General features: G+C 39.0%; 1 protein-coding gene across 5 annotated transcripts in view; it reads left to right on the forward strand.

Annotated features, from left to right (window-relative positions):
* ANKIB1 (ankyrin repeat and IBR domain containing 1) overlaps positions 1–15,469 on the forward strand; it is a 91,261-nt gene that overhangs the window by 28,613 nt on the left and 47,179 nt on the right. For all 5 annotated transcript variants that reach the window (XM_080383606.1, XM_080383610.1, XM_080383609.1 and 2 more), the window contains exon 2: positions 909–1,174. In XM_080383606.1, the coding sequence (XP_080239732.1) occupies positions 987–1,174 (188 nt within the window). In that variant the 5' untranslated portion in view covers positions 909–986. The remainder of the gene's footprint in view (positions 1–908; positions 1,175–15,469) is intronic.

Genomic DNA, 15,469 nt, shown 5'->3' on the forward strand with positions numbered 1-15,469 from the left:
TGTGCTATCAGCTGCAGCCTGGTGCTGAGTCCCCTGTCTGTCCCTCTGACACAGACCAGTGAGTGCTCTTTCTGGCTGTACGACCTGATAAGCTTCTCATGTCCCATCTCATGAGGAGAGATGCTGCCTGCCCTGTCTATGCAACTGGATCGGCTGGTCCCCTCCATCAGATAAAGGTGAGAGGCTGGGGAGCACAGCAGCTGGAAAGTACTTTGACATACTTGTAAGATGCCGTTGGTTTGTGCCAGTATAATGCCTGCCATCGTATGGATCCATTTGTTGTTGATCTTTTAAGTGTCATTTTAAAACTGAAGTTAGGTGTTTTAAGAACAGTCTGCTTAGCAGAACTGTTAAGATAGGGCCGTGATAATTCCTGTGTTGATGTGCATTTGTCTTCCTGGCACAGAAAGGTGCTGTTTACACCCATCTACTCAGCACAGGTGCTTCAAGCACATTTTAATGTGATCTTCTTTAAGTAAAAGTTAAACTGATGTCTGCTTTCTTGCATGCTTTTGAAGAATTTTACCTCTTTGTTTAAGAATTTTGCTTTGGTTCTGCTGTGTTTTGAAGTCACTTCTATGCATGAATTGAATTAAAAATTAGAAATTCAGTGTTCATCTGTGTCTTGCAATACAGTTGGATATTGGCCTTTTTTTTTTCTTTTCTGTATGTTCAAAGAGTATAGGTAGTGCAGATACTTGCATAGGGAGATGGTGCAATTTATCAGGGAAATAATCTGTGAAGAATTGGGAATGTGTGTGTATTTGCCTAGAAGGACTTAAGCAATTCATGAGTTTACAGGCCCTATGTACTTCTTCACATGCCTTCTTACAGTGCTGTAGCTTTGGGTGAATTCATCTCGGAAAGAGCGTTTTACAGAATAACTGAAATATTGTTTGTCTTTTTAGGCTGTGAGGCATGTTACAGAACCATACAAGTGGATGAAGGGGAAAGGAAAAAGTGCCATTGATAGCTAGGACAGCAACATGGGAAATACAACCACCAAATTCCGCAAAGCTCTTATAAATGGAGATGAGAACTTGGCCTGCCAAATCTATGAGAGTAACCCTCAACTAAAAGAAACTCTTGACCCAAATACTTCTTATGGAGAAACGTACCAGCACAATACTCCGCTCCATTATGCTGCTAGGCATGGAATGAACCGTATACTGGGGTAAGTATGATTTGAAGTTTTGCTTGGGTGTGAAGAGCTGACCTAAGAAATGCAAGAGTGTCAGCTAGGTTATAAATACCTAATATGTGTGCACATATATGTGTACATGTATGTGTGTGTTGCAGACAGGGAATGCGTTACATATTCAAGTAGTAATAGAAAACATGCAAATTAGTCTGTCATCACAGACTGGTATAACAGTTTTGAATTTTATTTTTAGTGTCTTGGTTTACAGTTTTGACTTGCTTCCCGAATACTCCTATACCATGGTTCTTTGAAAATAGCGACTGTTCCAGCATTCTTGATGTATTTTCCTCTCTTAAAATAGCCTGTAAGGCCGTCCATAATGGATACCACACTGATTGTATCTACTTCCAGAAGGCACAATATATGTTTATTCTTGTGTTATTCAGGCAGCTTTTCTTTTTCATTTTGGATAACAGTGAGCATTAGTATCTTGATAGTGACTAAGTTTATTATTGCTGCAGTTGATATGTATGACAATCCCTGACGTTAGCTACTTCCACTCTTCTATATTTTTGTCAGTGCTTCAAGATCAATTAAAGATTAACACTTTATCTATGTCCAGACATCGCAGGTACAAGCTGTTGTGGTCTAATATTTAATGAAGCTAGTACCAAGTAGAAGTTGCTAAACCTCTTCAGTAGGTAGTAAGTTAGAGAGAATTTTGTAAACATCCTCTTCCTTATATTAGGGAGCAGGATGGAAATATATAATGAACTGTGTTGTTGTTAATATTCTTTTCATCTCTGTGTTTGTATCAGCTGATGGGTCTGTGGTATTCTTCATACGGTTCATGTTGTCCCTCATATGCTGTAACTTCACTAGTTATCTGGTGTCCTGCCATAAATTTTTCCTCAGTGTTTTAGATTTACCTAACCGGTTTTTATACTTTGTAACCTATCACTTATCTTGATTTTTGCTAAGTATTTTTGTCTTCTCTCCCATTTATTCTGTATTTATATTTTTAATTTATATTTTTATTTCATTGCTGAATCTGTTTGTTTGTTTGTTTCTTAACAGCCCCAAAACTTTCCCCCATTCCTGATTCTTGAATTACAGGAAAAAAATAACTAAACCAGATTTAAAATAGCATCCAGTTTTTATTTGAATTTTCTGTGTGATTTCTTTTTTTCTCTGAGAGTTTCAGGTTATCTCTTTCAAGAAAATATCTCTTAAGAAAATAGAACCTCGCTGAAACAGGGACATGCGAGATTTTTTGCACATGTGGAAGGAAATGGAGTTATAATTACTGATTTCTGAACTGTCCATTAAATGAATTCATATTGCACCATTATGTTGAGATCTCAAATGATTGCTTTGTGTTAAAAAAAAAGGTAATTTAGAAAAGACATTTTACTACTAGCTGCATGGGACATTTAACATTTAAGTCTCACCGGACAACTCACTTAGATTTTGCACACATTGCAAGCAAACAATCAACAGAATCATTCTTTTTTCTAGTTTGAGTCCAAGGTTTGCAATACATTTCTTGCCAGTAAGCAGTGAAAGTGCTATTGTTTGCTAGTCTGCTTCTGAAAACCTGTACTGTTAGAATTGTCGCTGTTGGTAGGAGTAATTTGCTGAGGTTTTTTTACTAGTTACTTTTCTGCTGTCTTTCTAAGGGCTTTGTTCAGAGTTCTCTAGGACATAATGTACAAAAATTGAGCCTTTTTGTCTGTTAGTAAGAGTGAATAAATAACTGTCTTACAGCTTGCCAGTTTGCAAAGTTGACAGTAGGAAAGGCACAAGTGAATTCCAGTTAAGTCTCTTCCTTTTGATACAGGAAGTCCTGGATATGGCAGAGATTAAATAGAATATTAAAATGAATGCTTTGATTTACTGATGAAGTGCAGTAGCTGAAAATAAATGAATTTTAATCTGTTTGTATTTTGAGAGAAATTCACAATTATGATATGTCTATAGTACTATAATGTTTTTTATTCATCCCTTCATTAAACCTTGTAAATATTTGGGAATCTGTAGCTATGCTAACTTGTAGTTCAAACTCTAGATGTTACTTAGACATATACCATATAATTCAGTTTTTCTTTATAGGCTTATATGTGTATTATTGTAGGTGGATAAGAACTGACATGTTTTACAATTCACTGTGTGAAATTTTCTCAAAATAGAGTAGGGCAATGCAGTTGTAAGTACACCTTTTGCATAACAGAATACATTGAGAGAGATACTCTGAGATCTTTAGAAATAATCTATCTGGCAATGCTGTTACCAAATACTGCGGCAAAGGGACAAATTCCCTGTTACCAGATGTATGGCTGGTGGTGACTGTCCAAAGACACAGTGAAAGCATAGGTACCTAGTTTTCAATGAGAGAGAGTTAGGGACATCCTGGTATCAGTCTCAGAAGAGTAAAGAAACAAGAAACAAGAGAAGAGGTGAAAGGGTCGTGAAGCGAAACTCCAGACCAGGACAAACTTTGTATAATCCAGCATGAAGTCTACTGGCAGAAAGTTAAGCCAACAAAACTTTCTCAATCATTTTGAACTGCATGGTTGTTTTACATCAGGTGTCTGAGTCAACTGGCTGCGGTGCCTTTCATCCAGCATCTACAGTGCAGAAACTGGATTTGGTATATAATCGAGCTGTAAAAATTTGGAAATTTGCTGTTAATATTTTCTCTCTATACAAGATGCAGCAAGAGTGTGTTAAAATACTAGGATTGTTTCTATGATAATTTTTTGTGAGTATCATAGAAAGCTTTGGTGTTTCAGTAATGTTGAAATAAAAATGGAAAATAGGTAGACGTTCCATTAATATATAACTTCTGCTTGGTCTGCAGCCCTAAATAATGTTTAGCTGAGACACCAGTTTGTTTTAGCAGACCATTTACTGTTTAAAAACCAAAAATTGCTGGTCACAGCTAACTAGCACAAAAAATAATTTTCGAAGCATTGCTTGAAGTTGCCTGAAGTTATTACATAGTGCTTAGCAGCTCCCCGTAACTGAGAGCTGCTGTCCATTTTCACCGTCCAGTTAGTGGGGTTATGTAGTTAGATTTTGGGTGAGGTGGTGTGATGGAGGGCTCATCCCCAGGAGCGCAGGGGAGCCCAGAGGCAGAGCAGCAGGGGTAGCCTGGTAAGCTCATCAGACGGAGAAGCCACCTGCTCCAGGGCTGTCACAGGAAGGCCATCCACCCCGTCAGGAGGAGTCTACAGAAGGGCATTGTACAGGGTTTATGTGACAAGGTTTTGGTAGCAGGGGACCACAGGGGTGTCTCCTGTGAGAAGAGATCAGGAGCTGCCACTTGCTGGGCACAGCCAGCTCCAGCCCACCACTGGCCAAAGCTGAGCCTATCAGTGGTGCTGGTGGCATCTCCATGATAATGTGTTTAAGAAAGGCTAAAAAATGTTGCACAGCAGCTGTTGAGAGGGGAGTGAAGAAAACGTGAGAGAGACAGCCCTACAGACACCAAGTCCAGAGAAGAAGTAGGGGGAGGAGGAACTCCAGGCACTGGAGCAGAGATTCCCGTGCAGCCCCTGGTAAAGCCCATGGGGAGGCTTCCCTGCAGCCTCCTGCAGCCCTTTGGAGGTTAATGGTGAAGCAGATCTCCACCTGCAGCCTGTGGAGAGTCCCTGCTGGAGCAGCCTCCTGGCAGGAGCTGCAGCCTGTGGGGAGGAGACCACACAGGAGCAGGATTTCTGGCAGGACCTGTGACCCCATGGGGGACCCATACTGAAACAGTCTGTTCCTGAAGGACTGCACCTTGTGGAAAGGACCCACGCTGGAGCAGTTCTTGAAGAACTGCAGCCTGTGGGAAAGACCCACATGGGGGCAGTTCTGGAAGGATTGCATCATGCGGGTGGGACCTCATGCTGGAGCAGGGGAACAGAGGCAGGAGCAGCAGAGATGAAGCATTATGAACAGACCACAACCCCATCCTGCATTCACCGAGCAGTGGTGGGAAAGGAGATAGAAGAGTCAGGAGTGCAGTTGAGCCTGGACAGAAGGGGAAATGGGGGGAAAGTGTTTTCAGTTTTGTTTTGATTTCTCACTATCCTACTGTGTTATTAATTGGAAATAAATTAATTTCCCCAAGTTGAGTCTGTTTTGCCGTGGCAGTAATTGGTGAGCCATCTCCTTGTCCTTATCTCAACCCACAAGCAAATTTTGTTGTATTTTCTCCTCCCATCCAGTTGAGATGCGGAGAGAGTGAGTGGCTGGGTGGGCACCTGGCAGCCAGTGAAGGTCAACCCACCACAGTGATCAGGGTGGTTTGGAGAGGAACATGCTTGGGACAACAAAGCAGGGGCTAAAAGGGGCTGGTGAAATGGAGGTGTGATCAGACCACAATGTTTTTCTGATCATGCCTGATCACTGCAGTCTGTCCTGTCTTCTCATTAAACTCTATTACTAGTTATTTTCCCAGGTGGTGGGATTCTGCTGTGTGCATGTTTGTGTACACAGGTCTAAGTACCAGCAACTGAAGTAGAGTCCTCATGACAGACAGGTCCCTGAGCCTGGGATGCCAGCAGCCGGAGAGACCAGAGTGCACGCATATGTCAGTACGAATATCAATGTGTAACAGCTAATGAATATCAAGCTGGACTAGCTAGCAAGTTGGGTAAGTGGCCTGGGAGCCATGTTTCAAGTCAGCATTAAGTCCACAGGTCACCCAGGAGACCTGTTCAAGGCAACTGGAAATGAGGGGATCAAGGGGCCAGGTACTGGGGATCTGCAGTATGTGTGTGTGCAAGGTAACTGGAAGGTCCAGGTCATCCAGTGCCAGTTATGGGATAATCAGCATCCAAGGCCAGTTACTGAAACAATCAACGTTGTTATATGCATATTTTTGCTACTAGTAGACCTTCATCCTGCTTGCCTCGAAGGGGGAACAGAATGAGGCTGCTAGTGGTGTTTGTGGTCGTGAGAGTGCCATGTGTTTCTGTCCATGTACATCTATGTGGACCACATGTATACATGTATCGTGTATATATGATGACGTGTGTCTATTGGGAATACAGCCCAGCCTCTCTGCTGGCTGGACCTGGGTGCATGGAGCTGCATCAGCCTTGCCTCCATCTTTGCCAACCCCTAACAATCTGGAGCCTTTTACTAAACATAGAAAGATACAAAGAGAAAGTATATGCCTTGAAATGCCTCCAGAAAACATGTGAAGGTTACTTTCAATTTTGGAAGCGAAGAACTAAGCATTTCAAGTTTTCTTTATGGGACTATATTGTAACTACTGCAGGAACAATTTAAGGGTGACTTACTCAGTGATTTTCTTCTCCAGTCTCCAGACATCTGCTGGTGGTGCTTAGATTGGGCATTAATGTTCAGAGAAGTTTGCTTTGGTCTTAACAGCTCTTATTCAGAAATGACATCTCTGTTACAAAACTGTATTGATGTTGCTATTCAGACTGTGTTCACTGCAAGCTAATAAATAGGTGGTCTCTGATGGGTGATAGGTAGGGCATCTTGGAAGTAAGAGAAAAATGTTACGTAGCTCTCAGAAACATCAAAAAATAGTAGCAGCACTTACAGATGGATTTTGAAAGCTTTGTACAAGATATACATTGGTTTTATTCTGCTATAAACATTTATCACAATTCCCTGTGAATGAAAGTCTTGACAGAAGATTCACATTCAAGAGGATAGTTTGAGTTTCATTCACTAAATGGGTGTAAAACTATTACAGAGAAAGCGCACACAGGAAATCTGTTTTCTTTAGAAAATGCAGTCTTCACATGGTCAAGCACCTCCGATGTCCTCGGGCTTTTTTTGCCTATGGTACATTTAAGACCGTCTTGACTGTCAGTTTGAAAGAATTGCTGTCAGTATGGAAAGTTGCTAGGGTATGGCTGTTGGTGAACCACTCCTAAAATTCAGCAAGGGAATAGGCTTTTCTAGAGGGCAGCTGAGGTGGAATGGCTGGAAATCATGAGGAACCCTACTTGTGATTGAAAGGGAAAAAAAAATATCTTAGATAAAACTGTCATTTTGCAATGTGTGTTGTGGCGTGGCATTCAGTGTTCTAGCTTTGCTGGGAAGCGTTTTGGATCAATGACAGATTTTCCTCATCATGTGCTTTGTGCTGCTGTGTCTGAGCACTTTGTGAGTATTCAAGCCAAAAGTGGATTGTTCGTAGCAGTTGCTGTTGGTCCTGGGTGGAAGGGGGAGGAGGAGGAGGAGGTGATAGAAACAGGGCTGTGAGGAGGCAGGACCAGTTTGTGAAGCTGATTTTTTTTCTAGAACATGGAAAACAAAGGTTTCTAGTTACAGAAGGTTCTGGAAATTGAGGTGAATGCTGAAACTGCAAAAAAACCCACCCAACCCCAAACCACTTTAACATTCTTGATGCCTGCCAGTCAGTAATAATAGTAAAGGAACTCTGGCACTGAAGGCATAGCTAAGCTAGCCAGAGAGAAGCACTGGTAAATATGCCTGGGATCTGGCTATAGAAAGTATTTCTTGTTTCACTGCTATAATTTGGGAAGTACTTTTCAGTGCAGTAGAATGGCAGAAGATCAAAGTAGTGGTGGTTTCCTCTTGGTTGAAATTTCCTGATATGTTACATAAATTAAGCAGCTCTTGGAATTTCAGGTTGATGTAGGCTACACTCTTGTCTAGTCTTGTCTTACTGTACTTTATCTAGTTTTCTTGGCTGTTCAAGGGGTTTCAGTAAAGGCTGATTTAAGCAATTTTAATGGAATCAAGGAAAGTGTGTTGAGATTACCAATATGTTATACAGGATGAATTCAGCAGAATGTTTGCTGATGTCAGAGGGAGCATCACATTGGTCACAACACATTCGGGACTGGCTCTTCCCATGTCAGGTTTTGTAGATTTTTATTTCTTTTGCTGTCATTGAAAATTAGTTTTGCACGTATAGCAGGTAGATATGTGCAGACTCTTTTTCAGAACATTATTTTTCTATAGTTGAGAGGATATTTGAGGATTTTTGTGCTGTAAAAATTATGTCAAGGAGAATTACTAGAGAAGACCTTGTTAACGTCTTCTGGCTTTAGAGAGGCTGCTGTAGTTGATTATTTCCTGATAAGTTGTGTTGGTTTTTTTTCTGGAGATGCAAATAAAAGAGAGGGTACTTCAGGCAACTTCACTCTCTGCTGTTTTGACTGTGACAGAAGTTTGGTAAATGTTTAAACTTTAAGGTCCAAATTGACCTAAATCATTCATGCTGAAATCTTCAGAAAGGTGCTACAAAGTACATTCTTTCTGTATCAAATTTCTAAAAATCTGTTCAGTGCTTTGCCAGTAAGACCGGTATTCCCTTTTAAATTACTCTCATAAATGTAATTCCAATATAAGTGTGAGCAAAAGAAAAATAACAAGGTTAATAGCAGCTGTTTGTCTAATAAGGGCAAATAGGAAAAAAAAATATGGAGTTACTAACCAAAACAACAGGTTCCCAGTGTAAGGAAATTTGTATTGAATGTATGGATGTTTTCAGTAGGTTGTTCAGAAATCATGGAGGAGTCTTCTTTTTTTCCTTTCCCCCCCCCCCCCCCCCCCCCATTTGTTTGGTTTGGTTGGGGGGGGGGGGGGGTGTTGGTCTGAATGATTAAATTTGCTTGGTGTTTTCCAGGCAATTTTACAGCTCATTTGGGAAAAAAATTATGAAGAGATAATAGTCATGTAAACTTCTTTCCTAAAAGTAGTTTTTAAAAGTTTGACTTTGGATTTTAGTATAAAATATATTCACCTAACTATTTTCCCTTTCTCCCACACAACAAAAGAATTCTGTCCTGTTTCAATAACTTAAAATATTACAATGCCTTTTAATATTTCATCTGAATAATTTATTGGAATGCCATTGTCTAGATTATGCACTTTTGAACAAGAAAAAGCAAAATTCTTTTTAAATATAAATCATAAATTGAATATTTAGAATATAATTTATGTAAGATTAATTTTATTCATAAAAGTAAGTATGTCTGCATTGGAATTACTCATGCTAGGCTCCTTTTATAGTCGGTGTAGACCTAGGTAGTAAATCCAGTCAGAATAATCAGTGACAGTGAAGCACAGTTCATTTTACTGTGAAGTTGACCATGAAGTATTTTAATTTAATTATGTGCTAGAAGTGCCTGTTGCTTCCTGTTGATTATAAAAGGAACCTAAGAGAATTGGATCAGCTTTAGTTGTCTGCACTGTAGATCTCCAGAGCTGCTAAGATCTCTATCCTAGAATATGCTAAATTGTGTAAAATTGAACAGTAAGCGCCTGCAAAGCTGTAAATTCAACACTTTCACAGTTTTACAGTATCAGACATGAATGCTGCTTGTGGGAGATAGTTTGTGACATGGTGTTAAATGTTTCACTGGTGTGGTCTGTGGTGAATGTTTGGATCCATCTGAGTGCCATCGAGCACTGGCGTTTCCCTGAATGTTTTGTTGTCATTCCACTGAAAATACCTTCATTCTGCTGAAAAATACCAGGGTTTTGGCTCTGTAAGACCCTTTTCAGATTAGTTATTTTATATGGTTATGAGGCTTTGTCACCTACTAAATGCTTTGCAATATGAATCACTGAAGGGAGTTTTTTGATCTGATGTAAGAGAACAATATGTGAAGCACGTGATCTGACCAGGCTTTGTGAGAATGTTCATAAAGAAGCAAGAGGACCAAGTGGATTGAAATGCCCATGACTTCAGTAGCAGAGCATGTGACAATGGTAGAAAACAGTCATTTATAAGGTCATTTTCATGATACCTAGTCTCAAAAGCATTCAAGGGAATGGAGGAATGGTAAAATTGAGCAACTCCTTACTGTGGCTGAATCCTCGCTAGAGAAAACTGCCAAAGACAGAAAAGAGTAGGAACATTTAGAGGAGCAGCTACAGGTGTGAAGTAGCAGCACTAGTGTTTGCTAGGTTTCTCAAAGGCTGTCACCCAGTTGGGCATTGTCTACCAGAGTACAGCTAAAGCAGGTTTAAAAACTCAAACCCTTATCTGACTTACTCCATTGGGGTTTTTTCTCTAAAGCTCAAAATCTTGTTTAGCAGCTGCTCTCACTAACTAGATGTGAGCCCTCCCAAGGTGGCTTCCCTGGTGCTCCTCATGACTTCCTCACAAGACAAAATGGTGGGTAGGCTTTATCTTAATAGTAGTCTGACATACAAGCAAAGCTCAAATGCCAGTCAGCTACTATGTTTTTAGCCCTTAAACTGACCTTTTTATAGATGTTTTCCGATTATATTAACCTTAATAGGCTGAATATATGTGATGCCTGCAGAGTTTGTAAGTTACAACACAGCCTTGCTTTCCAGTCACAGGTGCCACCATTGAACGCGTAGAGTTACTGCTGCTTCTTACTACTAAGTTTTCCTGCTTAGGAAAGCAGGAGCCTTAGGCTGCTGTGCTCTTCTTGCATGTTTAGGTGCCATTTAAATGCTTATACTAAAATGATCACCTATTCCCCACATTGTTCATCTTTTTCTTTCCTTGGAAATAGGGTACTGCAGAATAAGATCGCTTTGTTAGTGACTGGTGAGATGAGACACATTAATGCAGTACACTATTAAAGATTTTTTAATGTGTGTTGTCTGTTCTCCTTAGTAGAACCCTTGTGAACATTTTACCACAGGCAAAGTAAAATTATATTTGGTTTGTAGAGGAGTACAGCTGTGGTCCTTGCCAGCCAAGATGACTGAATCTTTATTTCTACTAATTTTGTTACCAGGTGGAGTTTGTGACTCTGTGGAGTTGATTGGTAACTGCTGAATCATTGTGTCACATGGTTTAACTTAACAAATGGCCCTGGGGTTAGAGGCACACGTGGCTTCCTTACCAGAGAATGTTGGTTCAGTAGTTACCAGAATAATGACTGAGAGACTTGCAGTTTCTGATAAACAGAAGTAGATTTATCAGAAATAACTAATTAACTCATACAGCTAAATGTAATATCCAGCTAAAATAATCAGTGACATTGTATATAAACCCAATGTACCTTTTGGCCAAAATATAGACTGTGACTTATTTGAATTTTTAAATTTGTAATTTTTTTTCAATTTAAATGTAATAAAATTACTTCATTGAGACATTTAAGGAAAATAAAATTTAGTGTCATCAAGTATCAAGCAACATACAGGCTGAAATAACGTTTCTGGAGGGAGACACAGAGGAAGATGAGACAATCTCTGGAATAAATTCATAGCTTTAAAAATAGAACAGAAATGATGCAAAACCTGTTAGTGTATTCTCTGAAATTTCATCATTATTGCTGTATAAATAATATCAACACTAGATGTCATACACTGCTAGGTGATTTACAGGCTGATATGTAGATAATGGTCCTTTCGTGGAAATACAATATGTGTTTAAATGATGAAGATGAACCCACTTGTTGGTACTTTCATGCTTTTAATTTCATCTGACATTTGTTTGAAACCAATCTAAAAATAATAGTCTCACAGTTATATGAGAAGAGAATTCAGTGTCTTTTCAGAAAAAACTGTTCAAAGGAGGGAAGGATGGAAGGATGACACCTAAATTTGAGAATTGGTTCTAGCTACGAAGAAGTGTATAGAAGAAGGGCCAGAGACAGATGAAAATCACACAGATTCTGTCTTACAGAAGACATTTAGTCACAAAAGCTGCTGGTAAGCAGACAGCTCCAGTGGAAGCTGCTTCTAATTTGGCACTCAGCTCTTTTTCTGTTGAAATCTGACTCAGAATATTGAAATAAAAGCCAGAAGTGACATGGGATCATGGAAATTGTATTCCTGACTGTCCAAGGGAAGGCTAAGCTCAAGTCATTCATAAATAAAAGCAGTAGTTTTCTGGTTAAGGATAACTTAAGGATGTTGTTGATACCTTTTTGCATCAGGAATGGTTTAATTCTGTGTTTCAGTGTTGCTGTTCCTCCTAACAGGCACAGGAACCATATATAAAGCATGCTATTTTTGGCCTACAGTGTAACAAATGTAAGGATTAACCAAGTTTTCTGTTCCTGGCTTGTAGTGTGCATCATCTTTGGATCTGTGCTCCACAATTCAATTGTATCCCTTTGCCACTCCTGCACATTGTCCGTCTTGGGTATTTTTTTGTGTTTTATCATGCCAAAGATTGCTATCCACGTACAGAAGGTTGTACTTAATCATATTAGCTGACACAAAACCACTAAACCAAAGAAACCTTTCCACCTATTTGTATCTTTTCAGTAAAGAGAATATCAAGTTCTTGATGTGTATTATATCTCAAGACCTTGCTTAGGTGTCTTTAGGTGATGGGTTGCTATGTTAACATGAGTCAGTCCAGAACTGGCACTCAGACCCAGGTGCTGGTCAACCTTTAGTCACTTTAGTAGTCTTTCGGAAACAAGCTGTTTTGGGAAAACATAGGTGAAATGACAGCAATAGAGTGAAAAAGATTGTAAGGCTTTTTAGAGCCGGTTTAGGAGAGAGTGAGGACAGTGCTTGTGTTCTAGGCAGTATTTTTGTACTGAACATGAGGCCCAGAAGAGTGTATGTTGGCAGAGTCAACGATTTCTGTTTGAACCTTAGATTGCTCTAAGTAAAGACAGGATTCATATGTGCCATATTCTGGACTTGGTTCTCAAATTGGTGATTTTATCTGAAGATCAGCAGAAATTGTTTGAGTACTCAGGAAATTGATTTAACCCATTTTGCCAGATGTACTGTACTTACTAGGTATCATATGAATGGAAACAAATGGGAGCCATTTCTGTTTAGGAAAAATACAGAACTGGAGGCCAAAGTGGAGTACTTGACGTAAGGGATCATGAAATGTCTGTGAAGACTTCAAATTTGAGAAGAATTAGCTCTTCGCAGACTTCCGTCAGCAGTGGAGACGGTATCATTGACAGCCTCTTAGATGCTCCCTTTGCTGTTAGCTCAACTCACCACTGGTATAACTTCACTCCTTACTATAGCAGGATATTACTACTATGGTAATTCTGGTGGTGTTCCTAACAGTTCTTAGGCAAGGGGCCAACTGAATTTAAGGCTTACAAAAAGTCAGGATAGTAGTCTGTGTTTTTTCTTTGATAAATAGTTAACGATCTGTCAGCAGATTCCTTATGTTAGAATAGAAATAGTCACTGTCACCTGCCCCAGTTTTTACTGTATTCAAAAGATTCCTGGGCTGTAAGAGATGCCTGAGAATCTTAATGAAACAGAGAAGAAACTGTAAGTACTAATAAATAACTTTCTACCACTATATAATGAATAAAAATATCAATAATTACTTTTAGTAGATACAGCTTTCAACATCGGGTAAATAATAATACTCTGCACAAAATTATTTAAACCAGCTCATACTTCTGTACAGCCAACTAAAAAGATTTCTTGAAGTGCTTGCTAGTAACTGGTGGTATTGTTACAGTACATTTTCAGGGGAAAGTACTTTGAATTAATGAAATAACTGTGATTATTCAAGTTTTAATGCATCAGTATTGACCTATTGTGTTGGAAGCTGAATGGTTCAATAATTGTAGGAATTAATTCATTGCATTTGAGTTTGAAATTACTGTGTAACAGGGCTTGGCTCTTCTGTATGTTGTTTTAACTCATGGCTTACCTGTATGTCCCTTAATGCTCAGAAAGCTATGAGCTTTGGGTTTATGTCTGCACTGCAGCATGCAGTGTAACTTTTTTATTTTTAATAGCAAGCTGGACTTACACAGGCTATCTAACCCAAGGACCAGAGGGGATGTTGTGAAAGGTAACCCTGTGCAGATTATTTTTATCTCACTGCTGCAGCTCAACTTTTTATGGTACTGTTCTTATATTGCTTAAAGCAACACTGCAATTTTCTGTATAGTTTATATATATTTTACATAAGTTTCCATTCAAAAGTCAGTAAGTTTTACTGTCTTTGAGCAGATTCAGACTTGTTTTAGTCTCCAGCTGTCAGAACTACCTTTATAATTTCATTTTACACTAGTTTTTATTTTTGTTCTGGCTTTCTGTACCTAGGTACATTTTTGTATGTTTTTATATGCATACATATATATACATGTGTACGCATGTATATAGCATTTGTTTAGAGAGACAAAGAGACTGTAAATATGGTGGTTTTCGTGCCCCAGACATGCAAAATTTTATTAAAACCTGAAGAAACGCTTCTGTTGATGTTATCTTCCTGGAGTGAGGGAATGTGCCAGCTGTTTATTATTCAAGTTCACAGCCTTGTGATCTTGAATCTCTTGCTGCTTTTTCTGCAGGTGTGAATATTACAGCCCTTTCTTTTTTGTCACTTTTACCAGTACTTTTTGATGCTTTTGTCACCTCAGGTTTGGATTCTGCAAAGAACTATAGCTTGAAGCAAAATCTGGAAACTACAACTAGAGTAAAGTCTGGCTGCCTTGTGGTTAAGTGGTATTTCCCATAGGCAATGCATATTTTCACTCTATCGGTACATTTCCAGACATTTAGCTTTTTATACCTCTGAAGTTGTGAGCCAAATTGCAGGAGTTTATAGCACTGCTCTGTTGAAGTCTTACATGCCAGATACCACTGGTAGAAATGGATCCCTGTTGAATAATGAATTTGTGGATGTAAAATGTATTAATTTATCCTTTTTTGGACACTATATTAGCATTTGAACTTCAAGTCATGGCTTCAGCTGGGCTTTTCAGTGTTGATGTGACTTCCCCTTACACTGAAGAGCTGATCCTTTCACTTTTGCAAGAGATTAAGGAGAGAAAAAGGGGGGATACTTGGCATTTTGAAGCCTATTTATGTGTCCAGAGCAAGGTGCTGGTTGCCTTTGGCAGCTCTGGTGTTTGTCATACTCATTTATGAGACAGAGATATTGAGTGAGAAACAAGAAGTAATCAAGCCTAGTTTTCCCCCAAGCCCAACAGTGTTTTTTATAAATCCCACAAATCGTTCTTGAAAATTTGCATATGGTTTTTACTGAAGATTTCAACGTATTTAGAGATAGTTGGACAATTTTTTTAACAGATAACTCTGACAGAAGGACAAATGTTGCATTTAGGCAAGGGAATAACTTCCTAGGGAGGTTTTTTGCATTTCTCTCTTGGAAAAAAAAAATTGCTGATACTTCTTGCTGCAAGAGTTTAAAATCTACCTTGCTGATAGATTTATTTGAGTAGGGATATTCTTTGTGCTATGAAGCAATAGTAAGACCGCACAATGACACTTCTAAAGATTTAAATCCATCCTAGATTTTTTCATCATTTGGTTAGTACAGAAAAGTACCTTTCTATTTGTTTAACAGAGAGTCTGCAAGCAGGCAGGCTGTAAGCACTTCTCATTTTAGATTAGTATATATGTAACTTTTTAAAACAAGAGTTTTATTGG

The sequence above is a fragment of the Falco punctatus genome (assembly GCF_963210335.1).
Source record: "Falco punctatus genome assembly, chromosome: 4".
NCBI classification, from domain to species: domain Eukaryota; kingdom Metazoa; phylum Chordata; class Aves; order Falconiformes; family Falconidae; genus Falco; species Falco punctatus.